Here is a 27,677-nt window from a genome sequence, read left to right as displayed (position 1 = left end):
CAGTCTTGGAGGTTCAAACTCAACCCCTGGTAGATAAAACCATTCCCGAGGATATTCAACAGCTCCTGGTGGACTTTGGATTGTCAAGGCCAGGCGGGAGCGAAGCAAGGGTTGTGGTTTTTACTGGAGTGTGTTTGATTTACAGTGTGAATTTTGGTTCCTCAGCACCAGGTTGGCTCTCTAGATCTACTCAGAAGGGTCCCCACTACTTTTGGGATGCTGTGGGTCAGGGACAAGGAGATTCTGGAACCCTGATGGAGTTTGCAACCTATGGAATCCTATGGGAAAAGATGAACTGAGATGATAAGTGAGATAAAAAAAGGAGACTGCATTCCAGGAAATGCTTGTTTGGAGAGGTGCAGGGGACTCGTGAGTGTTTTGGGATAAGGAACCATGTCCCAGTTCCATCAGGGTGCTCCCCAAGCATTCCCAGTCCCCAGGGCTGGGCAAAGCAGGTGGAAAGATCCCACAGGGACTAAAACCAGGCTGGAGGTCATCACCTCTGTTGTGTCACAGAGCAGAGGTGGTCATGGTGGTGCCACTTCTCAATGAGCTCCTGGGCAACATCTTCCTGCCTGGCTGCTCCCACCATTCCATTCCCATGGAATTTTGGGTTGATGTTTCCCTTAGTGTTTCTAGCAGGCTGAGAGCACCTGCAGGGGTGGCTCGAGGAGGATTTGCTCAGGAGCAGTTTTCATTAGCCAGGATTTCTTTTCCTCTGCTTTTGTGAGGTCTTTCTGTGCTTTCCGAGTCCAGCAGCTGTCAGAGAAAAGCAGAATATCCTTAGCAAGGAGCTTTAGAGGGATTAAAAGTTGAGGGTTTGCAGCTGTGGATCAGCAGTTTTGGGTCGGGGATGGATCATCTGCTGCAGGAACTCAGGTGGGAGAGGTGAAAATGTAGGCTCAGGTAACTCATGAGGTCTTCTCCAATGTTGGGTGCCATCTCCAGGTGCTGGGACACCAGATTGGAGATGGTCCTGCCCATCCTGTGGTGGGAAAAGTCAAAAATTTTCTGAGTGCTCTGGAGCCAGGCTGGGAGAGCTGGGGGTGTCCAGCCTGGAATAGAGAAGGCTCCAGGGAGACTTTAGAACATCCTCCAGTGCCTAAAGGGGCTCCAAGAGAGCTGGAGAGGGACTTTGGAAGAGGATTGGAGGGACAGGACACACGAATAGTTTCCCACTGTCAGAGGGCAGGAATAGATGGGATTTGGGAAAGAATTCTTCCCTGTGAGGGTGGTGAGGGGCTGGGGTGGAATTCCTAGAGAGGCTGTGGCTGCCTGATCCCTGGAAGTGTCCAAGGCCCGGTTGAACAGGGTTTTGGAGCTGCCTGGAATAGTGAAAGATATCCCTGCCCATGGCAGGGGTTGGAACTGGATGGTTTTGAAGGTCTCTTCCCACCTGAACCATTCCACAATTCCATAAAAAATGTTAATTATGGCTGTAATGCTATTTTTTGTGAATTAGTGCTCAGGGTCTGGGATGGGCTTTGGTAGCCAGGAGAGATGCCAGGGAAGGAAGCAGAGGATTGATCCTTCCCCTTCCAGTCTTGGCATTCGTCTTGTTCAAAGTCCCCCAGGGGCTGAGCATGGTTCTGTTGGGATTTGGAGCCAGTCTCTAAAACCCTTTAACTCTCTTGGTGCTGCTCCCTCTGTCCTAGGGCATCCATTTATTCCTACCCAGGTACTCTAGGATAGAATCTCTCATGGCACCATGAAGTTCCAAGTTCAGCTCTTCCTTTTCTCCATCCAAATTCCCCAAACACCAGCTGTAATTTTAAATAAGATAAATTTTGTGGGATATTATTCACCTTTTCTAACCCAGGCTTCAACTGCAATGGAGTAGCTTGGCCAGATGAAATCTCCCTGTGGATAAAGTTTTCCAAATTGGCCACATGCTGTATTTAAAACTAATTTTGAAGTGGTTTGGACCCTTTGGAATTGTTTTTTTTTTAAGGCTAATTACCCCTCCTAACAGCATCCCATTCAGAATATATTTTCCAGTGCTGGATATTTACACACTCCCTGTTTTTTCACCTGACAGTGACAGCTGTGGGAGTGTGGAATGTATTTAATTCCTAAATATCTACTCTAATAAGAGATTAGTAATGGCAGAGCTGCTTTTTCCCACCCTTTTCCCAGATGGTTTTTGCTACAAAGGGTCGTAACTTCTCCAAGCTTTCAGCAGATCGAATCCTGACGTTTTCCTGTGCCAGTTCCAGTGTGAAAGTGGGGATTTAAAAGAAAAATCACCCAAAAAAGGAGGAAGAGGGAAGCAGAGCATGGCTGAATGGCAGCTCCACAAGGCAAAAATTCCCTGAATTACTTCTTATCCTGATAAAATTGGGATAAAATTGGGATAAATTCCTTTAAACTTTTCCGTGAGCTGGTGCACTGAGCCGAGTCCAACTGGTGCCAGCATCTGGGCTGAGCTCCGGGCTGTGGCCGGGCAGGTCTCAGAGCTCAGGAATGAGCAATCCGGTTTTTGGGGGCAAAAAAGGTCACTTGGCAAGTGCTGGAGCATCGTCCTCCACTGATTAATTCTGTCCAGGCTAAGTAAACATTTAGGCTTCTTTCAGGCTGAAGGATGGATCCATCTGTTTCATCTGGTGGGAGAAATCAGGGAGTATCCTGAACTGGAAGGACCATCAAATCCAACTTCTGGCCTGCATGGGAACATCCCAAAAAATAAAAAGTATAAAATACTCTAAAAAATCTGGGGAAAACTCCTGGATTGACAAATGAAGAGGAATCTTAAATAAGATCTCTGAGAGCTTCACTGGGTGTCAGGATCCGTTTTCCAGGAGCTGGAAAGGGCTTCATGCAGTGGAGGGAACGAAAGGAAGGAAGGAATTTGTACATCTCTCCCATGGGTCAAATTTCACCCTTGGGCTGAGTTAATGAAATTTCCTGTTGAGTTTAAGTGTTTGTTGCACTAAACATGGAGAAAAAAAAATCCTAAATAATTATATATTCATATCCAAAACCTACATAATGCTTGGAAGATCTACTAGAAGCTTCCTTGCCTTTGGCAGGGGGGTAGAACGAGATGATCTTTAAGGTCCCTTCCAACTCAAATTATTCTGGAATTATGTAATCATCTTTCTCAGTCCCTGGGTGTTTATTTCCTTCTGCTGCCTTGGAAATAATTGGAATTAGCTCGTTAATACCCACTAATATCCCTCCTACCAGGCCTGGTCTCTCCCCAGCAGAGCACTGAGATTTCCTCTTCCTACACCCAAATTCTCTGTCTGACGGAGCTTCCTTTGGGATGAAGCCGTCATGTTCCCTTCCAAACCTTGTTTTTATTCCATTAGGGAATGTGTGGATGATGCAGGACCATCCAGCCTCTCCTTGGCTCTTCCCAGGCTAGATCCTGGCACCTCTTGTGTGGATTTCAGCATGAGGCCGGATCCGCCGCCGCCCTTGGCACCGGCAAAGCCGACCATCTGCATCCGGCAGCTTCCCCGTTCCCGGTCCATCCATCCATCCATCCCCAGGTGCCAGTCGGGCTCCGCAGCATCTGCAGCTCCTGCTGCCCTCCGGGCTGGCCTGGAAGGAGGATTTGCAGGAGGATATGGGGAGGTCTGAGAGGTCACAGCTGTTAAAGCTGGGAAAGTGGGAAAAAAAGAGCAGAGGGATTCCCGAAGTTGGCACGGATCCCGCGGCCACCTGTCCGTGAGCAGGAATGGTTTTCCGAGCTGAAATAACGTTTTGATTGCAGATAATTTCCTTTAATGCCCCCCCACCAAATTAGTGGAGATTTAATAATTGCTTCTGGAATTGTTGGTAGTGAATCCAGGTTGATGTTCCTGCCATCCCCTGGTGTGGAAAGGAGGATATAAATGTAGGCAATGAGGGGTGAATCTCCAGGGAAACCCCAAAGCTATTCCAGTTCAGGATATTTTATATGGGAAAAGGTTTTATGGCTCAATAAGGAGGAGCAGGGAGTGTTGAAGGTGATGTCTCTGCTGCTTTAAATTCCTGTTTAAAGCCAAGGATAAAAGGGGGCAAAGGGGAAATGTTATTTGTGTCATGGGAAGGAACTTCGTGGGAGTTGTGGGAGACAGAGGGAATGTTTTTCTGTCCCCTCCCTCTAACAAATTCCTGGTCTCTCCTGCATCTAAAATAGTGCTGTTTCAACTCAAATAAGGGTGTGGAATCATGGAATCATTGAGGCGGGGTAGGCCCTCATTGAGTGGAACCATTCCTTCAGCTCTGCCAACGTCATCCCTAAACCATGCCCCCAAGTGCCACATCCACACGGCTTTTAAATCCCTCCAGGAATGGTGATCCCAACCCTGCTTGGGGCAGCTGTGCCAGGGCTTGATAACTCTTTCCATTAAAAAAATTCATCCTGATGTCCATCCCGAACCTCTCCTGGCACAGCTTTGAGGTTATTTCCTCTTGTTCTGTCCCTTGTTCCCTGGGAACAGATCCTGAGCCCACTTGGCTGCACCCTCCTGTCAGGGAGTTGTGGAGAGCCAGAAGGTCCCCGCTGAGCCTCCTTTTCTCCAGACTGAGCCTCCCCAGATCCCTCAGCAGTTCCTGGTGCTCCAGACCCTTCCCCAGCTCCATTCCCATCTCTGGACACTCTCCAGCTCCTCAATGTCTGTTTTTCTGAACTCCTGGATTTTTAAGAATAAAAAGCTGATGAATGAGGAGGAAGGAAAAAAGACTTCCTTGTACAATGTGTGAAGATGTGGAATCATAGAATGATTTGGGTTGAAAAGGAGATTTAAGATTTTTCACCTCGTGCCAAGGGTAGGGACACCTTCTACTATTCCAGGTTGCTCCAAGCCTTGTCCAACCTGGCCTTGGACACTTGGGATGGGAAAGTCCACACCCTCTCCGGGCAATCTGTTACAATCCAATAGGATTGACCGGATGCACAGCCCCTCTTTGTAATCCCTGACATTAATCCTGTGTCATCCATGAGTTTGTGGATGGACATGGAATTAGGTAGGATGAATCTTACCCTGGACCTGTTATTTGGTCCCAGGGTGGGCAGCTCCTCATGGATCTGCATCATTCCCATCTGTGGCACAGGTGGCACCGACCAACTTCCAACTTGCAAACATGAGGGAGGGCAGGGATTGCATTGGCCACATCCAGAGCTGTGGCAAAATCCTCTGGGGGTTGGGATCCATCTGGGAGGGCATCTTGGCAAATCCTCTATGTGAAATCCAGTACAAAACACTTTGTGGAGCATCCAAGAATGCTCTGCTTGCCCAGCTTTGGGAGCCTTTTTGCCTGCGTTGGTGAAACTCTCGCCTCCTATTTTTCTCCTCTTTTTTTTTTTTTTCCCCGTCGGCGCTGCTGAAGTGAGGCTTCCTCAGGCAGGTTTTTTACAATTTGGATTTGATGAGAACAGTCGGTTACAACTCCCCGAGTGCCGTAAAAGTTGATGCGATGGTCGCTCCGCGCCTGTGCTCATTTTTATAATTTTTTATTTTATGAAACAGGACAGGGAGCTTAGTGACTTATTACTATTCATTTCGTTTCAACGCAGTAAATATTGATTCAGTTGGGGCTTTTCAATTTAAACCACTTGCCGATTATATAAAATATTACCAGCCTCTGGAATTATGCTTACGGATCCCTTCGGCTGCTCATTAGCGAAGGAGTGCAATTTTTAGATCCCTTTGCTTTCATCATCCAAATAAATGGGCCGAGCTCCCTCTTCCCAGGGAAGGTGCTGTAGACTCAGCTCGCAGGGGCTTGACAGCCTCGATGGAGCTCTTAATTTGGAACCGCTTTCAAAGGATTTTGTACGTGGGGATTTTTTTTTCATTTTGAGACATTGAGGTCTCTTCCTCTGATTTTTCAGAGACAGAATGACAGCTGGGATAAATGGAGCTGGTTCATCCTGCTCAAAGCAGCTTCTCCTCCTGGTGGTTCGTTGGATGTTGCTTGAGCTCCAAGGATCTGTTTACATGAGTTGTGAGAAGCAGGATCAGAGGTCTGGGGAGAGGGAGATGGGTGTAATTCCAGTGGTGGAAAGGTCTTGTTAGCTGCGGTCACTTGGGGTCATCTGTGATGGACATTCCCATGGCAAAACTTCCCATAGAACCAGCTCGGACAACTCATAGAGTGTGGCTTCAACATTGTGAGGAGGTGTTGGAGGCCATCCGTGTAGGGATGGGGTTAAAGAAGCTTTGGGAAAATGCTGTTGGTGCCACCAGAGCTCATGGTGGTTGGACTGTCGTCTTGGGATGTTACCCATCCATAGATGAGCCCATTTCAGGAGTTTTCTCTTCCCATTGTTGGACCTTTCCATCCCCACTGTCTCCTGTTGAGCCCTTTGGAGTATGAGCTCCTTGCCATGCTCTTCCTGGTGTCTCCTCACTAGAAAGATATGAGGTCAGGATCATGAAAATCAGGACAAGCTCCTTCTCCAACCTGTTTATCCTGAGGACATGGAGAGTGGGACATGGGCAGATCCAGGATATTGTGATGGGATTTGAACCTAGGGGAGCATCCCCACAGTTGAGAATTGTCCCTTTTGGGAGTTAATTACTGGGGAAGGAACCACCTTCACGTGGTTTCGGGTGCCATCAAGATGAAAAGAGAGAAGAGTTCGGATTGACCTCAACTTCTTGACCACTTTTAAACCCAGCCAAGAACACGCAGTGCTCAGGAGGAGACTCAGAAATTGTCTGGTTTAGCAAGAGCTGTGTTAATTGGATCAATGTTAAAACGTGATTTAAACCACATTGTCAGTGGAGCAGGGGGTTTGGCCGAGGAGCTGGTTCCAAGGGTGAGTTACAATGCTGGATCTCAGGGCCAAGATGTTCTTCATGTTATGCTTTTTGCAGCACTTAACCCATGTGGATTCCCCCAAAAATAACTAATGATGTGACCAGAAAGAACCTGGGTGAGGCTTCAAATTGGAAAAGGAAGAGCTAAAAACTCCACTGCTGTGGAGCCAACTTACATAATTAAACACTGGTTTAAATACCGCTTTTAGGCCAGGTTTAAGGGTGGTAATAAACCAACTTTGCAATAATCAATAGTTTTTAGTCTGCCTGCATAATTCAAACTCATCAGCCCCTTCTCCCCCAGTGGTTCAGAACTAATCTCACCAATTGGTTGCAGTAGGATGTATGGTGAAGGTGACCTGGAATCCCTTTGTGTGAGTGGGTTTTTGTCAGCTAAATTCAAGGAATTTATCCTTTTTAATGCAAAACCTTCATGTAATGTATTCATCAGGTTGCTGGCTCACCTATTGCTGGAGATGAATGTGTATTATTTTAATGCTAAGATTAATAAGAACTTTCTGAAGTCCTGCTTGAAGTATTCCCTGATGGTATTTGAGGACTTAATTTGAGTGTAAAGCTGGGATAATTGTGTGGCAGCACAGCTCATGGAAAGCACTGGGAGTTTTGGAGCAGGGCAGAGCTTCCATGGGAGACTGGCAGAAACTAGGTAAAGGCTCCCTCAGATCCCCTTGGAGTCCTTGTGTATACTTCAACCACTTTGGGATTTTTAATTGCTTTGAAAAAATCATGGAATCATCAGATGATCTGGGTTGGGAAGGACTTTTTAAAATCATCTTGTTCCAAGCACTGGCATGGGCAGGGATTCCCTTCCTCTATCCCAGGTTTCTCCAAGCATTGTCTAACCTGGCCTTGGACACTTCCAGGGATCAGGCAACCACAGCTTCTCTGGAAAACCTGTGCCAGGAGCTCACCACCCTCACAGCAAAGAATTTATTCCCAATATCCCATCTGGATGGTAGGAACCCATTCCCTGTGTCCTGTCCATATATCCCTTGTCCCAAGTCCCTCTCCCGCTCTCCTGGAGCCCCTTCAGGCACTGGAAGGGGCTCTGAGGTCTCCCTGGATCCTTCTTTCCTCCAGGCTGGACATTCCCAGCTCTCCCAGCCTGGCTCCAGAGCAGAGGGGCTCCAGCCCTTGGAGTATTTCCTCTTTCTCTGGAGTGTCTCCAGCAGCTCCACATCCTTCTGATGTTGGGGCCCCAGAGCTGGAGGCAGCTCTGCAGGTGGGGCCTCGCCTGAGTGGGGCAGAGGGGCAGAATTCCTCCCTCACCTGCTTTCCAAACTGTGGGATGAGCCCAGGACGTGGGGGAATTTCCAGGTTCCAGCACACATTGCAAAACACTGGGGTTTGTAATATCATCCTGTTCCCATCACTGCATTCTGGTGGCATGGGTTGCCTCATATGCCAGGGAGCCACGTTGGGATTCCCAAGGCAAAGCAGAAAGCTGGAAGGTTTTCCTTCTGCATTGCCAAGCCAGGTGGTTGCTCCCATTGTGCCACCTAGGAGAATTTCTTCCCAATATCCCACCTAACCCTGCCCTCTGGCATTGGGAAGCCATTCCCTGTGTGCTGTCACTCCATTCCTTGTCCAAAGTCCCTCTTCAGCTCTCTTGGAGCCCCTATAAGCACTGGAAGGGCTCTGAGGTTTTCCTGGAGTCTCCTCTTCTTCAGGGACAAGTTCCTTTTATTGCAGTGGAGACGCAGAGTCATTTGTCCTCGTTGATTGAATATTTATGATGGAAGCTCAGGATGGTGTTTCCCTCAGATTGGATTTCTGCAGCTGGCAGGAATGGCTCCTGTCCTCCCCAAAGGTCCCTTTTCACCTGTCAGGACACACTGCAGCCTTTTACCTGTCTATTCTTGTCCTTTGATTTAATCCCTGGCCATTGGGGTGGCTGTAACACCATGATCTTCAGAATTTCCATTCTGCCCTGTATGTATAGGTTGGATTTCTCCTACTCTTTTATTTTTAATTATTTTTTAAATCCTGCTCAATATTCAAGGACCATAAAAACATTCCCCACTTATCACGAGCTGTTATCTCAACGACTCCTCACCATTATTAATAATCACACTCAGTGTCGTGTATTGCTCTTCCTTATGGCTCCCGAGGCAAATCACGGATGCAGGGAAGGATTTCTAACGGTCGAGTCGCAGGCTGGGGAGGAGCGGAGCTCTTTTGCCTCTTTCTGAAAGCAGAACAACAGGTTTGGAGTAATTTCTGTGGCTCCTGGTGGCCACCTGCCGAAGGGGAACCCCCTGAACGTGGTCATGCTGTCCTCCTGAAGACAATGACATCCATGGAGATGCTCCATGGGCATTTTGGTGCCTGCCTGGCATAGGGATGTGCAAATGTGAGCTGATATCCATATGTATCTGAGGTGATGGATAGCCAGTCCCACCAAGACACTGGGGAACTCCAGAACCTCTCAAGCTTTGTGTGACATCTTCCCCCTTGAGATATTTGAAAGCCATAGAAAGGTTTGGATGGGAAGAGACTTCCAAGATTGTTGAGTTCCACTCCCTGCCATGGGCAGGGACACCTCCCATTATCCCAGGTTGCTCCAAGCTCTGTCCAACCTGGCCTTGGACACTTCCAGGGATGGAGCAGCCACAGCTTCTCTGGGAATTCCATTTCAGGGCCTCACCACCCTCCCAGGGAAGAATTCCTTCCCAATATCCCAACTAATCCTTCCCTCTGGCAGTTTAAAGCCATCATCTAGACCTGGATGCAACTGGTTCTGGATGTCCCTGTTTGAGCAGGGTATTGGGCCAGATTTCCAGGGATTCTTTCCAGCCTCAAACATTTAGTGATCTCTCCTGAAAACCTCTGGGCATTGCTGTTGTTGATCGTGGCACATCCTGTCTTGGGGCACTGGGACATCCAGAAGAATTTGAGATTTGTCCAGAGAAGCTTTGGCTGTCCCATCCCTGGAAGTGTCCAGGGGCAGTTTGGATGAGGCTTAGAGCAACCTGGTCTTGTGGAAGGTTCCACTCAACCAACTCATCTCATTCCAACCCCATGGCAGAGGGGTTGGAATGAGATAATCTTTAAGGTCTCTTCCAACCCAAACCATTCCAGGATTTTATGATTTCACATCAAAAATTAACCCTGGGGTGATGGTTGGACTCTCCTACAAACCTGGAGACAACTTGATCTTGCATGAACTCTGGGATACCTGGAGTTGCTGGTGGATCAAAGAGCTTCTGTTCCCACCTTTAATCTGCCAAATAGATATTTCCAAACCCACTCTTGAATTCCCAATCCATGCTCCTCCTGCTGCCTGGTTTTAATTGCAGATAATGGCCCCAAAAGCAATGACCTCCCCAGGTCTTGACTGATGAGCACTGGGAAAGGTGACTTCCTTCTTTTCTTCTCCAAGTCAGTGGTGGATTTTATTTTTTCCCGTTGTTTTGGGGGTTGTTTTTGTTTTCTGTTTTCCCAGCTCGGCACGGTTCAGTGCTTCGGCCTTGCGAACTTGAACGCCCGGATTAATTTGTGGTTAGATCTCTGTTAAGATTGCATCCACTTCCCCAGTCAGCACTTAATTGGCAGTCGCTTGATTTAACAGCGTGGGAGCTGGCTCCGGAAAAATGGCTTGGATAAATCACTGCCTGACGCCAGAAAATAGATATAATCTCAACATTAACTACATTAATAGTAGCAGGAGCCGAATTAAGAAAGCCATAAAGTAGAGGCAGGAGAGTATAAATTACAGCCATCTCGCTGTCTTCTTCTCCAGGCTCTGCTTTCTGTCCTCTTCCTGCCGGTCTTGGGTCCAGTTGGATTGCAGTTGGCTCTGTTGGGGACAGGGAGATGAGCAATTCCCACAATTCACACCATTCCCAGCTTGTGGCCCATCTTTGGAACAGCACCAGAGTGGGTCTAATAAGTTTTAGTGGTTTAGTTGATTGCAGAGATCCAGAATGTTGAAGTAATGGATTTGATTTCTTTCCTCTGGAGTCCTGACCTGGGATGTGGGATCTTTTATGGTCCTTTGGTCACAGGGATTTTTAGGATGATTATTTGGGGTTGAATAGGGGGAGAAAAGACATTTCCATCCACATTTCCTGATGTGGATGGAAATCTCTGTAGGGCATGTGGTGAGGTGGCCAACTCCCAGCTCCTGGAGAACTCCCAGCAGATCCCTGCTTGTGGGTGTCCATGCTGTTCTTCCCAGGGAAAGCTTTGCCTTTATTTCCCATCTGTGAAAACTGAGGAAATCAACTCAGGATAAAAACTGTGAGGGCATGTTTTTCCTGATGCTCTGGATAATGGTGAAGTTCACAACTTCTCCTGCTCTTCCGGAGTCCCAGGAAAAGTGTTCCTCCAGTTTTTGTGTGCCATGGGATGCCAAAACCCTTCCCGGCTCTTCCAGCTGTTGCTTCATCTATTTGTGCTGGTGTTGACTGTTTATAAATTCAGAAGCACATCTGCTTGGCTGTTCCTTTTTTCCCTTCAGTCAGGTGTTAGATCCAGCTTTGGTTCAGAAGGTGACAGTTTAGGATTTTCTGAGTGGAGATGCTCCACATGGAGATATTTGTGAGTCCTGGGGTGGAGGTGGAGGCTGAGCAGCTTCATGAGGACCACACCCTCAGTGGGAACTGAGGTGCTGGTGGTACCTCCCTGCTGGTGAGAAGGGTTCCAGAGCACATAATGATGGCCTAGAGCATCATAAAAACCCTTTTCCATCCACTTCTCCATGAAAAAATGGGAAGAGGGGGATGATAATGATGCCAAGGAAGTCGCCTTGGAAGCTGCATCCCACCATCTGGAGGGTTGGGTCAGTACTACAAGCTGGAGGCAAGTTTTGGGTTCATTTAGGAAGCTTTCCCCGTTTTTTTGGTTGGCCTGGAGATTTTTTGTGAGGTTTTTGGGAGTTTGGGAGGTGCTCTGGGTCTGGTGTCAGCAGAGGGAGAGACCTCTGTACGAGTCTGGTGTGGGAAGGGCTAATTTGGACTTAATGAGAGAGCAAGAATTAATTTGGGCACGTGTTGAACACAATATGCCAAATTGTGATGAAGCCATCAAAATCTTATAAAACACAACACTTGCCCAATTTTTCCCCCACAATCCCTGACTAAAAGCATCTCTGAGCTGTTTGGAAGTGCAAATGCTGTCAGGGGTTTTAATAATTTATTAATTATTTTAATTATTATTATGTTTTTTGATAAATTTATTTTCTTTGCCGGTAAATTATTTTATTTATTTATATTCATTTTATAAATGTAGCTTGTTATCAATCCTGAGGAAGCATCCACATTACAAAATCATGGAACAGTTTGGGTTGGAAGGGGATATCATCCCATTCCAAACCCCAGCCATGGGCAGGGACACCTTCCACTAGCCCAGGTTGCTCCAAGCCCCATCCAACCCATCCTTGAACACTTCCAGGGATGGGGCAGCCACAGCTTCTCTAGGAATCCTGTGCCAGGAGCTCACCATCCTCACAGGGAAGGATTTCTTCCAATATCCCATCTATCCCTGCCCTCTGGCAGTGGGAAGCCATTCCGTGTGTCCTGACTTTACGTCCTTTGTCCCAAGTTCCTCTCCAGCTCTCCTGGAGTCTCTTCAGGCTCTGGAAGGGGCTCTGAGGTCTCCCTGGAGCCTTCTCCTCTCCAGGCTGGACATTCCCAGCTCTTCCCAGCCTGACTCCAGAGCAGAGGGGCTCCAACCCTTGGAGCATCTCCGTGGCCTCCTCTGGATCTGCTCCAACACCTCCACGTCCTCCTGATGTTAGCCTCAGAGCTGGATGCAGAATTCCAGGTGGGATCTCACCTGAATAGGGCAGAATTCCCGTTTTTTTCTCAGATTTATCCTGACCTTTTCAACTTTATTTCCAGCTTTTTGGTTCAGTTGCATCCCCCCTTCACCACGTCCCGTTTTCTCCCCTGGAAATGGATTTTTAAAAGCGTCATCTTCCAGCAAATTTTCCTTTCCATCTTGTTGTTTATTAGGCTCTTAAAGGCAAAGCTTGTAATGTATCCATTGATCCAAATTCCAATTGAAGAGATGTGAGCACATAAAATGGTCCCGACCCTTTAATAATAGAGCGATATCCTTTGGAATGTAGGCGATGCAATTAGGACAAGGAACCAACCCCCTGCCCCTTGATGGGGCCTTTGAATCATTTTTATCCGTTCCATATATTCCGAGTCAGAACTGAGTTCCTTTAAGTGTCTTCCTGGTGAGTATCTGATGGACTGACGCTCTCAGAAGTGTTGGACCTTTTTTTTTTTTCTTCCCTCTTTCTCTTGGAAGCAGATCCAAATTTTTATAGATCCGTATTTATTAATTATGCATGTCTACATTTATAAAATATATATAATATGTATTTTATATGTGGATAGAAATTGGGTTGATGGGCCGAGTCCAGCAGTGTGAAGGTCAACAAAGCCAAGTGTTGGATCCAGCACTTGGATCACAAGCTCATGGAATGCTCCAATCTTATGGATAAAGGGCTGGAGGAATGGAAAAGGACTTGGAGCTGCTGGTGGCAGTGGCTAAACATGAGTCCAGGTGGGCAAGGAGGCCACTGGCACCTGGCTTGTAGCAGCCATGTTGTGTCCATAGGCCCAGGGCAGTGTCCATCCCCCTGTTCTGGTAATTCTGGGACACCTCCAGTCCTGGTGGGAATTTTGGGTCCCTCACAAGACAGACATGGAAGGGCTGGAATGTGTTCAGGGAAGGGAGTGGAGCTGGGAAGAATCTGGGGCACCAGGAGTGGCTGAGGGAGCTGGGAGGGCTCAGCTTGGAGAAAAGGAGGCTCAGGAGGAACCTTCTGGCTCTGCACAATTCCCTGAGAGGAGGTGGATCCAGGTGGGGGGTCGGAATTTGCTCCCAGGGAACAACGGACAGGACCAGAGGAAAAGGCCTCAGACTACACCAGGAGAGGTTCAGGATGGACATCAAGAGGAGTTTCTTCTTGGAAAGAGTTGGAATGTGCTGCTCAGGGAGGTGGTGGAGTCCCCATCCCTGGAGGTGTTCACGGAATGCCTGGATGTGGCACTCAGTGCTCTGGGCTGGGTGACAAGTTTGGGGTCAGTCACAGGTTGGACTTCATGATCTTGGAATTCGTGATCTTCATGATCTTTTCCAACTTAAATGATTCCATGATTCCATATATGTTATGTATACACTTATCCAGGTGCAGACAGCATTGATATAAAATATTTACTGGATCATGGAATTACAGGGATGCTGAGAATTCACATCAAGGAATCAGAGCTGACAATGCTGTTCCAGTTGTTTTGTGGGTCAGCTTATAAATGGCAAGGAGACCACCAGACAGATATACAAATACCTGCTTAAAATTTGGAGAAATAAGCTTGGAGTCAACATCTGAAGTTCTTATTTATTCCTTAAGTTTAATACAATGTCAGGAAAACCAGTTCTTTAGGGGGGGGGAAATAATTTATACACTGTTTTCTCTGCCTTTGTAGCTAAATTTAATTTAAATTTTAATTAATTAATCAAATTTAAATTTAGTTTTCAAAATCTGTGGATGTGTATCCATTCCCAGTCCTAGCTGTGGGCATGGGTTTTTCCAGAGGCAGCCAGTAGCTGGTGTTTTCCCAGCAGATAATTCCCTTTAACACAGCGCCACTGAACTTCTTAACCTCTTCCATGCTGAGTTCCTGTTTTTCCATGGAATCCTGCTCCTTGTCCGAGATATTTGCTTTAATTAAAATGTATCAGCTGTTCTGGCTCTTCGTAGTATTATTGCTGTTTCCTGCGTGAGGAAAGGAGCATTTAAAAGGAAAATATCTTTGGAAAAAGCAATTATCCCAGGTATTTTTAGAAAGCAGGCAGGAGGGAAAGCCTCCAGTGGGATTTGGCTCCGTGTCTGAGTGATTATTGTGATAAATATTCAGAGTTGGAACCGTTTGGGCTGGGATATGGACGCACCATTGGAATGATCCTCGGCAATTAGCCTCCCTGGGATATTCCAGTGCTTGGAGCACATCCAGAGCTCTGAAATGGGATTTACAGGGATGAGCAGAGGGAGGAATATCACTTCTGTGCCAGGACAGGGGAAGGTCTAGGAGCTGCTCTCACTTTCCCTCTGGTTTTAGCCCATCACTGAGGGTGGTAGGACACTGTCTGGGAGGGATTAAGGATTAATCCACGTGGACACAGGTCCTGGAGCTTCCCAAACGGAGCCACTGAATCCGGCAATACCTGCGTGGAGCGCCACGAGCTCCATTTCAGCTAATCAGAGTTAAACCCTAATGAACTTTGTCCAATCGCCTGAGCTAATGGGGGTAAAAGGAATCTAATTAACGGGACAATAGTTCCCGGTCTTCCCGGTGTAATCACTGATCCGCCGCCAGCATTAGAGCAGCGGGATGGAAAGCTGAGTATTAGGGACTGTCAGCATTTCCATTCTCAGGCTCAGCCTAAGCGGTTTAACGGGGCCTTGGCAGGGGGGTTTGGGCTGAGACTTGACCTACCTTGAAAACAGCTTCATGTGGGGAAATTGTCTTCTCCAGAGGGGCTTTTGTCTCATCTCCAGGGAGGTGTTTTCATAGCGCAAACTTTGCTGGAGAAGTTGGAATTGTTTCCGAGGATCCTCCCCTGGCTTGCTGTGGGTGGGATCAGGCCCAGGGCTGGAGGGAAACCAAGGAGGTGGTTTGGAGTTGGGCTGTCGGTGGGGAGTGGGGAGGACAAGAGGAAATGACCTGAAGTTGTGCCAAGGGAGGTTTAGATTGGATATCAGGGGGAATTTCTTCATGGAAAGGGTTGTCAAGCACTGGGACAGGGCCGTGGTGCAGGAAGGAAGGCAGGATTAAATGGGATGCTGGGGAAAAGTTCATCCCTGTGGTTGTGGTGATGCCCTGGCACAGGCTTAAAGAATTGTTTGGGTTGGAAGGGATCTTGAAGGTCCCAACCCCCTGCCATGAGCAGGGACACCTTCCACTATCCCAGGTTGCTCCAAACCCCATCCAACCTAGCTTGGGCACTTCCAGGGATGAGACAGCCACAGCTTCTCTGGACAACTTGTGCCAGGGCCTCCTCACCCTCACAGCCAAGAATTCCTTACCAATATCCCATCTTTCTTTGCCCTCTGGCAGTGGGGAACCATTCCCTGTCACTCCATCCCGTGTTCCAGGTCCCTCCAGCTCTTCTGGAGCCCCTTTAGACACTGGAAGAGGCTCTGAGGTCTCCCTGGAGCCTTCTCTTTCCCAGGCTGGACATTCCCAGCTCTCCGAGGACAGTTCCATTCCCTACCCTCCTTACCTGGCCACAACCAGACTTTCAGCACAGCTGATCACAAAGCAAATTCCTTCCCTGATTTTCGTGCTTGGCACATGGAGCTGCGTTTGTATCCAGGCTCTCCATCTCCCTCAGGAATGAATTGGGTTACAGACAATAGTAGGGATTTAGGAAACAGGGGCAGGGAAAAGAGCTCTCCTCTCCCACTGCTCTGATCTCCTCGAGGTGTTACTGGATCTTGTGTGTTTTTTGGAAGGTTTTGGCAGGATTTCAGGGCTTTCTCTGGCTTGAAGTGGGATCATGAGCCTTGCAGGAGCTGTCAAGTGCCGTGTGGAGCTCTGGCTTTTCATGGACACAGTGAAGAGATGAAAGGGAATGGCAGCATGGGGCTGAATGGCTTTCAGAGGGAAATGGCAATGAATCCAGTGGGAGGGAATAATGACATTTGAGGGAAGAGATGGCATCCAGAGGGACCGCTACAGGCTGGACCAGTGCAAACCTCGGGAAGGCCAAGGCCAAGGTCCTGCAAGTGGATAGGACAGTCCCAAGGAAAGACCCAGGCTGGATGGGGAATGGATTGAGAGCAGCCCTGAGAAGGATTTGGGGGAGTTGATGGTTGAAAAACTGAATATGCCTCATCTATGTGTGCTGGAACCCAAAAATTCCCTGTGTCCTGGGCTCATCCCACAGTGTGGACAGCAGGAGAGGAGGAATTTCAGCCCCTCCACGCTGCTCAGCTGAGATCCGAGCTGCAGAGCTGCCTCCAGCTCTGGGGTGTAACAGAAAAGGGATCGGGAGCTGCTGGAGCAAATTCAGAGGAGGCCACGGAGATGATCCAAGGGATGGAGCCATTCTGCTCTGGAGCCAGGCTGGGAGAGCTGGGAATGTCCAGCCTGGAGAAGGGAAGGATCCAGGGAGACCTCAGAGCCCTTCCTGTGCCTGAAGAGGCTCCAAGAGAGCTGAAGAGGGACTTGGGACAAGGGATGGAGTGCCAGGACACAGGGAATGGCTTCCCATTGCCAGAGGGCAGGGGTAGATGGATATTGGAAAAAATTATTTCTTGTGACAGTGGGGAGATCCTGAAGTGGAATTCTCAGAGAAGCTGTGGCTGTTTCATCCCTGGAAGTGTCCAAGGCCAGGTTGGTTGTGACTTGGAGCAACCTGGGCTAGTGGAAGGTGTCCCTGCCCATGGCTGGGGGTGGGACTGGATGATCTTGAAGGTCCCTTCCCACCCAAACCATCCCATGATTCTGTGGAATATTCCCCTTCAGTTTATCCCAAAGTTTCCTGTAAATTTTGCAGCCCTTTGAGAAGCCACTGCAAGGAGATCAGGATATTTTGTTCATACCTGGGTCTTTCCAGGTGGAATTATTTAAAAAGTTATCCAGTCTATGTAAGGATTGGCAAGAGACATCCTTCTGTGGGATGTGGAAACTGGGGAAAACCATGAAAATCTCCTCCGCAACACTTCATTGCAGGTGTAATGCCATGTTTCTGATTTTTGGGGTTTTTTTGTGGAGAAATCTCTGTTCTCATTGGTTGATAACCATTAAATTTATTTGCAACTATTTTCCTTTCCAGGTCAGGGGGATTTATTGGGAAGGTACGTCTTTATTTAGGTAATTAAGGAGCTTAATAGGTGCTCATTGAAATTCATAATTTTTCCCAGGTTTTGAAAATGCTAAATGAGATCTGGGCTGGATTATTATTTTTTTTCCTTGAGATTAACATTAAGCTGCATTTGAATGGAAATTCAGATTCAATTGAACCAAATTAAAATGGGGGGGGGTTTGAGTGTTTGTTTCATAATTAGAAGTAATTATTGAAAGGAGGGAATTGTTTATGTGTAAATTAATGTTTTTTTCCCATCACTGTGTATTTAAAACTAATGGATCCTCTGTATTTATGGATGTATGTGGGAAAAAGACACATCTCTTTCTATTTTTAATTTCCAATCACTTTTCCAACCTCAAATATCATCAACAATGGACTGAATGATTTGAATTATCCCAATCAGGTTCTTTAAATAAATTAAATCTTAATGTAGAGAGTGTTGATTTGAGGTTTGACCTTTATTATTTTAAAGAGAAGGCATCAATGTTGATGTAAATCCCAAAAATCAAACATTTTAGTGGAATTACTTGCTTTTAGCTGTAGATTTGGAGTCTTCAGGGATCTGGTGAGTCAGGATAGAGATGTAGAAGCTTCCAAGGGGCATCTTGGAGCATTTCTGGTGTGTTTGAGGAACACTCCTAGCCGTAAATCCTGTGGTTTTTTTCTAAGGAATGATGAATGACTGAGGAAAATGTGATATTTTGGGGTTTTTTTCCCTCCTGAATGAGGATTTTCCATTGCCACCTTCCAGGCTTGTGGCAGACGAGCTCCCTCCTTCCTCACCTCTCTCCCTGTTGCTTCCCATATCCATTGCCCCCGCGATGATCCGCTCTTTCCTCGGGATTCAAATGCCAGCATGCAAATGTGATTTCTGACTATGTAAGGATTACTTTGGAAAAAAAAATTATAAGCTAAGCCCAAAGAAGAAATCCAGTAGTAAAAGAAAACCATTCTTTAAGAGCCACTTGTATCGCCGCCAGTGCCAGGAAATCCTCTCCGTTTCAGCCGGCTGGAAACGCCGCTGGGATGTTCCTGCTCTGCTCGTGGGGTTGTGTTTAACTTAGAGACATCAAATACTCTAAAAATGTTACATTTCAAGTATAGGGGAATTTTTGCGGGGGTTTGGGTGGGATTTTGGATCACGTGGTCTTGTGTTGATGAGGGGATGGGCGTGTTAAATCTGAGCAGGGTGGAGCGACTCATTCTTGTTTTTAACATTTGCTTTCCATGTTGGCTTGGAAATCTGACATTTTTTTTTCTTTTTATTTAGATAACTATATAAAATAATAATCTTAAATATGGATTATTTGAAGAAGGAATGTATTTTCACAGCATCACTTGCTAGCTCCTGGTTGAAGTTTTGGTGGTTTTACTCTATTCTAAGCAGATTTGGAGCTCCATTCGGAGAAGAGAATGGAGCTGGAGACAGGTCTGGAGCACTAGGAAGTGCTGAGGGATCTGGGGAGCTCAGCCTGGAGAAAAGGAGACTCGGGGTGAGCCTTCTGCCTCTCCACAACCCCCGTGATAGGATGGTGGATCCAGGTGGGGTTCAGGATCTGTTCCCAGGGAACAAGAGACAAGAAAAGAGGAAGCCAGCCTCAGGTTGTTCCAGGAAGGGTTTAGTTTGGATATTGGGAAGCTTTTTTTCATGGAAAGGTTGGACAGGCTGCCCAAGGCAGTGGTGGAATCCCCATCCCCGTAGAAATTTAACTTCTGTGTGGATGTGGCACTTTGGAATGTGGCTTAGTGGTGGCTTTGGCTGTGCTGGGGAAATGTTTGGGCTGGATGGTCTTGGAAAGCTTTTCCCACCTAAATGCCTCTGGAATTCTCTGAAGGACACAGCAGGGTGATGTTCGATCCTGGGAAATCAGAATTGGTCAACATGAGCACCTACTAAGCAGCAGCATGAAATGTTCTGAGTGAAGCAAAGTTGATGTTGCTTCAAGAAATGCACTGTAAAACCCCAAACTTCATCCTACAGAATCATGGAATGTTTTGGGTTGGAAGAGACCTTAGAGATTATCTTGTCCAAAGCCCTGCCATGGACAGGGACACCTTCCACTAGCCCAGGTTGCTCCAAGCCCCATCCAACCTGACATTAAGTGTTTTATCAACTTGGGACCTCCCTTTGTAACACTTTTAGCATCAGGCTCTGATTTTCTCCGTAGTCGACGTCAAACCTGTGCCAGCTACGCTGCCGTTTTTAAACATTTTTATGTCGTTCCTCCACCCCCTCTTCATTAAAAATTTTTCTTCCGCTGTCCACCCTGGGGGTGGGGGAAAGACAACCCTCAACCTTGTGTAGTCAAGGTTATGGCGATAAATTCCGGAGCATTGTCACTTCTATTCGGAGTAAATTGGCCGGCCGCTCTTGGGCTGAAGGGGAGATAATTTGCTGTAGTATTTCAAATGGATTAGAAATGGATTTGAAGGGAAAGTTCATGCCTCCCATTACAAAGGCTAGAAAGAAGACTATCTTAAGGCACTGTTCACACTCTAGCCTTCATTATCCACGCTTAATACCTTTCCTATTTTCCAGCGTTAATGAAATTTCCTGCCGGAGCGGGGCCTTGTGGACGGACGGGAGGACTCTTTAGATCCGCGGGATGCGCGGCAGAAAGGGAATTACAAGGCCCTCGTGTCGAGGGGCCCAGTGTATTCTTCAGGTCCTTGGCCCAGCTATTATCTCGTTAATTTTATCCTCTTTTGTCAATACAGTTCATTTCCAAAGGCCGTCCTTTCCATTAGGGTAACAATTCCACGGAGGGCTGGCATCCCGCCACCGATGAAAAGCGATGGGCGTTCGGCTCCGTGCCCTCGCCGGTGGCTTTTCCCTGCCACCACCAGCTTGGATGTCACTAAGAGGGAGGGGGACACACACACACAGCTGGCTGTGTTGGGGCCACACAAGCACTTGGGAGCAACACCTTGGATTCAGAGGGAAGTAATAGTTCCTGCAAGTGAAGGTTGGGAAGTTGAGTTCCCTCCCTGCTCTTCTGTGTGAGTGCAGTTTTTCCATAAAAACATGATTTTCCTTAAATTTTAAAACTCTTAAGGCTCCTATAATAAATAATAAATTTCCTGCCTAATATAATAAATAATAAATACAATAAATATTCTAATAAATATTACTTTATATATATAAAAGGATGAAGGGACATTACTGCTTGGACATTTGCACTGCCCAGAAGTTGGAAATGGAGGTAGACAAGCCTCAAACTGAGCTCCTGGCTAGGACTCCCCGTCCCTGGAAGTGTTCAAGTCCAGGTTGAATGGAGCTTGGAGTGACCTGTTCTCCTGGAAGGTGGCCCTGCCCATAGAGGGGGATTGGAACTTGGTGATTTTGAAGATGCCTTTCAACCCAAATCATTCTGTGATGATTCCATGGCTTCAGTCCGATGGCCCTTGGGGCTTTGGCAGCCTGAGCAGATGTTCTGCAGAAGCTTTGCTTGGAGACCACCCAGAGGTCACTTGTCTCCCTCAAAAATTACAACAACTCTAAATTCCTTTGGGGAATGAGATGAGTTTTGATGTTGTTTGTCAAAATCCTTGAAAAAATCATAGATTGGTGGAATGGATTGGAAGGAACCTTGAAAATCATCCTGTTCCAACTTCCTGCCTCAGTGGGGATGTTCTGATACCATGTCTGCATTTGGAGGCTCCCTCAGTTTGGAGCTTGGCCATCCCTAAGGAATTCTCAAGAAGAGAGAGGTGTGTGACCACTTCAGTGACCTGAGAGCAGAAAGGCAGGAAAATAAATATCCTGAGGATTTGGAGGATTGAACCAATTGGGTCTTAAACTGGTGCTTAAACCAGTGAGTCAGGCTTAAGTGGTGTGAGCAGCTCCTGGGGCTGTGCAGGGTTTGGGGTGCCTTGGGTTTTATTAACATTATAGCCAAAAAAAATTTCATTTAATGTATTATCTCATATATGTGTGTCTGTGTGATAATATAATGTATTAGGGCATACATGTAAATTTATATTCAATAGATATTGAATGGATCTGTATAGATATAGAATATTTGTAGGATATATGACTGTATCTAGATATAATATCTAGATATAATTATATAGATACATTATCTATTTAAATACATAAAATAGCTATTTAAATATGCTTATTCTATATGTGTGTATATGTCTGCATATACTTTATATATATCTATATCTAGTGTGTGTATATAGATATAGATATAGATATAGATATAGATATAGATATAGATAGATATCTCTGTAGATCTGTATGTCTGTATATCCATGCCCTGATTGCTTCCACAGCTGTGCCACATCCCAGCCTTTCCCTACAAACCAGAGTGGGGAATGTTGGATGAACCCCTGACTTCTTCCCTCTTCTCTACTAGAGTTAAGGAAAATATGAAATGTATAATATATAGAAAGCAATAACTATATATTATATGTATTACCTATATATTAGTGAATATATGTAATTCAATATATGTTCTATATGTTCAATAATATATAAGTAATATAAAGCTCTAAGAAAAAAATAGTATCTGGGCCTCATATAAATTATCTCTAGGTATTAATAAATATATATATTGAACATATCTAGATGTTATTGAACATATATAATTCAATATATGCATTCAGTGCATATATTCAATAATATCTAGAGATAATTGATGGATATAGGAGGCCCAGAGAATACAGGTGATAATATATAGATTTATGTATGAAAGTATCAATATTTGTTATTCTATATAATATATAGATCTTGTATTTCAGGGTATATATATATTCAATTATGTGTGTATCTGTATGGAAATAGATGTGTGTGGATATCTCTATGTATTACCCAGAAATAACATACAGGGAATATGTATGGAATTACAGAAGTCCTTAAAGGGACTGATTCAGCTGGGAAAAAGGGGCCCCAAATCCTCTGGCACTACAGCCCCTGTGAGTAGAGGAATGGAACATCCTGGGGTCCTCCCAAGGATGTGTCTCTGGGAGGAAGAGGAGATGGATGGAGCTGGGATTGTATCTTGTCACAGCCATGGTGGTGTTTTGCAATATCTTCATTGGAATCCTGGAATGGGTTGGTTTGGAAAGTTAAAGCTCATCCAGTGCCATGGAAGCCATGGGGAGGGATGCCTTCCACTATCCAAGGTTGCTCCAAGCCCTGTCCAACTTGGCCTTGGACACTTCCAGGGATGGGGTGGCTGCAGCTTCTCTGGGAACTCCATTCCAGCACCTCACCACTCTCCCTGGGAAGAATTCTTTCCCAGTATCTTACCTAATTCTGCCCTCTGGCAGTGGGAAGCCATTCCCTGTGTCCTCTCACTCCACCTCTTTTCCAGCTCTCTCCAGCTCTCCTGGAGTCCCTTTAGGCACAGCAAGATCTCCCTGGATCCTTCCCTTCTCCAGGCTGAACACCCCCAGCTCTCCCAGCCTGGCTCCAGAGCAGAGGGGCTCCTCTGGACTTGCTCCAACAGATCCACATCCTTCTGCTGCTGGGACCCCAGAGCTGGACACAGAACTCTAGATGGGATCTCAGAAAAGCAGAGTAGAGGAGGAGAATCATCTCCATCACCCTCCCAGCTGTTGGATATTTGATATTATTTTTATTGCCCCTGATATGGCCACAAGACCTTTCTTCAGGTCCTGCAGCCAATGCTGGATGCATCTTTGGCCTTGCTGGAGTTTTCTGGGATGTGCTGGGTGATCCATGAGTGACCCAAGTGTCCCTCATGCCGTTGCCACCTTCACCCACCAAAGGAGTCACTGCCATGACCCCTTTGCAAGTCACTAAGACTTGACGCTCCTCTCCAGAGCAATTCCATGAGGAGGAAACCCTGGGGGAACTGAAACGAGGAATTTATCGAGTTCCCATCCCCTTCCACAAAAAACCAGGCAGCAAATTTTCCGAGCTCCGTAGCCAGTGGCAACAGCCCTCCGGAATGAATAGGCTGTCACGCTCAGCATTAGGAAATGTAACTATTCCATTTTCCAGCTCTCTTTTTCTTTGGAGCACATGTTCATTTAAAGGAAATGCTCATCGGGGTTTGCATTCCGCTGATAGGATAGCGGGATCTTAATTTACGGATATTCTCCGGTAATGCGCGGTTTATATACGTTCTGCTAATAGCATTATGAGCATAGTTTGGGCTAATACAAAATTAGAGCTCTAATTTGCATAAACAAATTACTGTTTGGATTAGCGCTAAATGAGGAAGGCGACTGATATTGGAGGAGATTTGATTTGGCTGCAGTGGCTCTGTTTGGATAATGGGGGATGGATAGGAATGAGCTGGGAGGCTGCATTGTGGCTTGGGAGGGAGGTGGGATGGTGCAGGAGGTATCAGGTCATGGAGTGGACAAGATTTTGGGTGACAGGGGAGCCTCTCTGGGACATGTGGCAACGTGGGGTTTGGCCTCTTTTCCCTGTCAACCAGCAACAGGATGAGAGGAAATGGCCTCAAGCTGTGCCAGGGGAGGTTCCGGTTGGACATTAGAAGGAATTTCTTCATGGAAAGTGTTGTTAAACATTGGGATGAGCTGTCCATCAAGGTGGAATGGAGTCCCCATCCCTATAGGTGCTCAAGGAATGCTTGGACATGGCACTCAGTGCTCTGATCTAATTGACAAAGTGGTGATCGGTCAGGTTGGACTTCATGGCCTTGGAGGTCTTTTCAGACCTAAAAGATTTTAGGATTCTGTGATATTTGTCCCTCAGGTGTCACTTCAGAACTTACCGGGTCCTTCAGAATAATGTTATGGGCAACAATAACTGGATCATGATTCCTGATCCATCTCCATCCCACTGCCTCAATATAGGGTTTGTGAATTTAGGAAGAGTTGAGGGGGTGGGAACAGGTCCCCAGCCCTGCCCACTGGACCCTGCTGAGGTCCAGCATCAGCTCCAGGTGACACGGGGGGGGGATGGAAATGCTCTTGGGTAATTTGTCCCATGCAGGGATTGAGGAAAATCCTTCCAAGAGCCAGATTTGGGGTCAGAATAAAAATATTAAAGTTGTGGTATCTGATTCATAATAGGAATAATGATACCAAAAATACATGGAATGTTTTGGGTTGGAATGGACCTTAAAGACCATCTAGTTCCAAACCCCTGCCTTGGACAGGGATGCCACCCACTGGATCAGGTTGCTCAGAGTCCCATCCCACCTGGCTTTGATGTACTTCCAGGGATGTCAAAGCTTGTAGAGCTCCATAAAACTTGGCTAAGCTCAGTGAAGGTCCCACCTTGCTGATTTTCTCATGGGATTGCATCCACATTTCCTTGTTTCTGCTGAGGAGGGAGACGCAAGCAAGGGTGGGAAAAGTTGGAGCAGAGTCCCTGAAGGTAATTTTTCTGGGGTCAGTCATGAGGAATCAGTGCTTTTCCTCTGTCAACAGCAAGAACATCCCTGCTTCTTCCATACATCTCCTCCATTCTAGTGGGGGCTGTCCCTGCCCTTGGAAGTGGGGTTGGAATGAGATGATCTTGAAGGTCCCTTTGAACCCAAACCATTCCCTGAGTCTCCGATCCCATGGTTTGCTCACGAAGCAGCACCTCCTTGTGACATTTTCCCAAATTTGGACTGACCTTGACTTTATTTTTCCTGCAGATCCCCACTGTTAAACCAATCCCGACCCTCACTCCAAGGTGGCAAATCCCAGCTCGTCCAACAGCGCTGGAGGAACAAAGGCTTCCGTTGCATCGGCGGCGTCATGTACCGGGTGTCGGCCAACAAACTCTCCAAAACTTCCAGCAGCCCTGTCCGGGCCAGGGACCTGAGCAACAAAACTCCCATCAGAGCAGGTGAGCAGGAATTTGTCCCAGTTTGTGTCCAAAATCCACTGAGTTCAGTTTTTAGATGTTTATTCCCAGCCTGTGGCTTGCGACTCATCCTCCGGCCTCATAGAATTCCAGATGTGAAGGTGGTGGACATCCCATGGAGCCAAGTGCTGTTCTTGCTTTATAGTAGCTCCAAAGGGGAAATAATGCTGGGGAAATTAAAAGTTTGGGAGAATTGAGGTTTTCTCGAGTCAGACTTAATTCAAGCTTGTGGAGACACGCCGTTAAACTTGGTCTAATGGGCAAAGTCTTGGATAACTTCAAACAGCACCACGAGGTTGAATGTGCTTGAGATGCTCATCAAATTACATTCAATATGGACCTAAACATTTGGGAAGATCATTCTGCATGTAACCATGGAATGATGAATTTTGATGAATTCCCAGCTTTGCATCATGGCTTTGATTAAACTTTTTTAATTTCAGCTCCTCCTGTGTTTGACGCCCCAAGTGTGACCCTTAAAAAAGAGCAGATTTTAACTGTGTTTAAAGCATTTTTAAAATTTCTTCTTGGTCTCAAGTATTTTTGCACCCTAACTGTTTATTGAGAATTTTTGGGAATAGTTAAACTGGGGAAGGTGGATCAGAGTTTGGAGACTCACAATAAATTCAGATTTTTCCAAGAGCTTTGGTAGTGGTACTGGGATTTTCCAGCCTCTGGATCAGGATAATCAGCTGCACAAAACCAGCTTGAGAATGGTTCTGCCTAAGCATCTTTGGGCATTGAAGATGTCACCAAAGGCAGAAGATATCCTGCAGGAATGGAAGAAAGGGGGTGAAATCCAGGACATGGACAGGGATGTTATTGGATGCAGCAGGGGATGGATTTCAGGACAGAGTTGCACCACTAGGAAGAGTTCTGGGGAGAAGTGATCACTGGAAGGACTGGAAAAGTGGAAAATCCAGAGCTGCCAAGCAAAGAAAGAATGTTTCTCCATGAGCAGGTGGAGCAGCTGAAAACCAAGGGGCTTAAACTGGTGGGAGAGCTTTCCAAGGACAAGGGTGATGAAATGCTGGGCTCATTTGGCTCTAAAATCTCCATTATTTTGAAGATTTTTTTTTAAGAACAGGCTTCATGAACTTCTTTTTGGGGAGGACGTGGGTGGAAAAGGTCTTGCCTCCCAGCAAGAAGGTGAAATTTTTATTTATCCAAGTGCAAGGAAGTTTCTAAATTTGTCTGGAAATAGACAAATGAGCAAAGTCTCATTTGAACAACTCAGCAAAGGCTGATGAATTTGGCCTGTCCGTGAATATCCATCACTGGATTGGGACCAAGCAGAGAAACACCAACTTAGAGGCAAATTCCTGGAAGAGGGATGAAGCCAAAGGTGTAATGGGAGGATTTCTGCAGATTCAGGGCTTGGAATTGCTTGTGTGGGGTTCCTGAGGGGATTTGGGATGACAGGGCATGGAAGAGATGTGATGCCCCCATTTTTCCTTTCTCACTGAAACCACGTCTTCTAGTGAGGTCTCATTCAGAAAATTTGGTTTAATTAGTACCACTTAGGGAGGGAAGATCCCTTCCAGGGTTATTCCCTATCAAATACAATCCCATCTAATTATTATTTTGAAGGTGTTTCTTATTTTGCTGTTGCCTCTTTCCCCCTGCCACATAGCACGTTGGCTTTGTAACCACAAAACCCGAGGAACTGCTGTGGATCAGTGTTTTCATGTCATCTTTCATCTCTGCCCGTAATTCATCCTCCTTCCCAAGGATGGATTCCACAGATTCCTCTTGCCTTAGGATAACTGGGCCTGGCAGGGCGGAAGATTTGTGTGTTCTCATCGGCTGCGAACGTTTGCTCAACGCTCTTGTGTTTTCAACACTTGACAAAGTTTATTTAAAAGATGGAAAAAAACGGCTTTTCCTTTCCCTCTCAGTGCCAGGCACCGTGTGTTTGGAATAGTGGAGAGACGGGAAATGCTCCTGACAGTTTAATAGCTTGGAGTTTACTTCCAGTGGGTTATAATTCTGTTCTTTCCCTGGATTTATAGGGTTGGGGTTTTATCTCTACAGTACAAAATCTGATGCTGGGCGCTGGGGCTGATCCATCCACACCATCGTAGCATTCCCAAGTGATTTATTGATGGATGCTGGTGGTGAGTTAAGATTTGATCCTGGGGATGCACTTCCTGCATCCCTGTGCTGTATTGGGATCAGTCCTGTGGGTACCAGGAGCAATGGGAAGAGCAGTTTTCCGTGACTCTTGTGGAATGGGTTTTGTTAGTGCTTGAGAGACAAGGAGGGCACAT

At 46.5% G+C, this 27,677-nt stretch overlaps 2 protein-coding genes across 2 annotated transcripts in view; both read left to right on the top strand.

The window, feature by feature from the left end:
* TOP1MT (DNA topoisomerase I mitochondrial) overlaps positions 1–27,677 on the top strand; it is a 350,131-nt gene that overhangs the window by 47,156 nt on the left and 275,298 nt on the right. The window lies entirely within an intron of this gene.
* Positions 1–27,677, top strand: part of ZC3H3 (zinc finger CCCH-type containing 3) — a 125,543-nt gene that overhangs the window by 59,229 nt on the left and 38,637 nt on the right. The window contains exon 5 of the mRNA XM_064399347.1: positions 25,196–25,389. Within this exon, the coding sequence (XP_064255417.1) occupies positions 25,196–25,389 (194 nt within the window). The remainder of the gene's footprint in view (positions 1–25,195; positions 25,390–27,677) is intronic.

This window comes from Passer domesticus, chromosome 1 (assembly GCF_036417665.1).
Source record: "Passer domesticus isolate bPasDom1 chromosome 1, bPasDom1.hap1, whole genome shotgun sequence".
Taxonomy (NCBI): domain Eukaryota; kingdom Metazoa; phylum Chordata; class Aves; order Passeriformes; family Passeridae; genus Passer; species Passer domesticus.
This window is presented reverse-complemented; position numbering and strand designations above follow the sequence as displayed.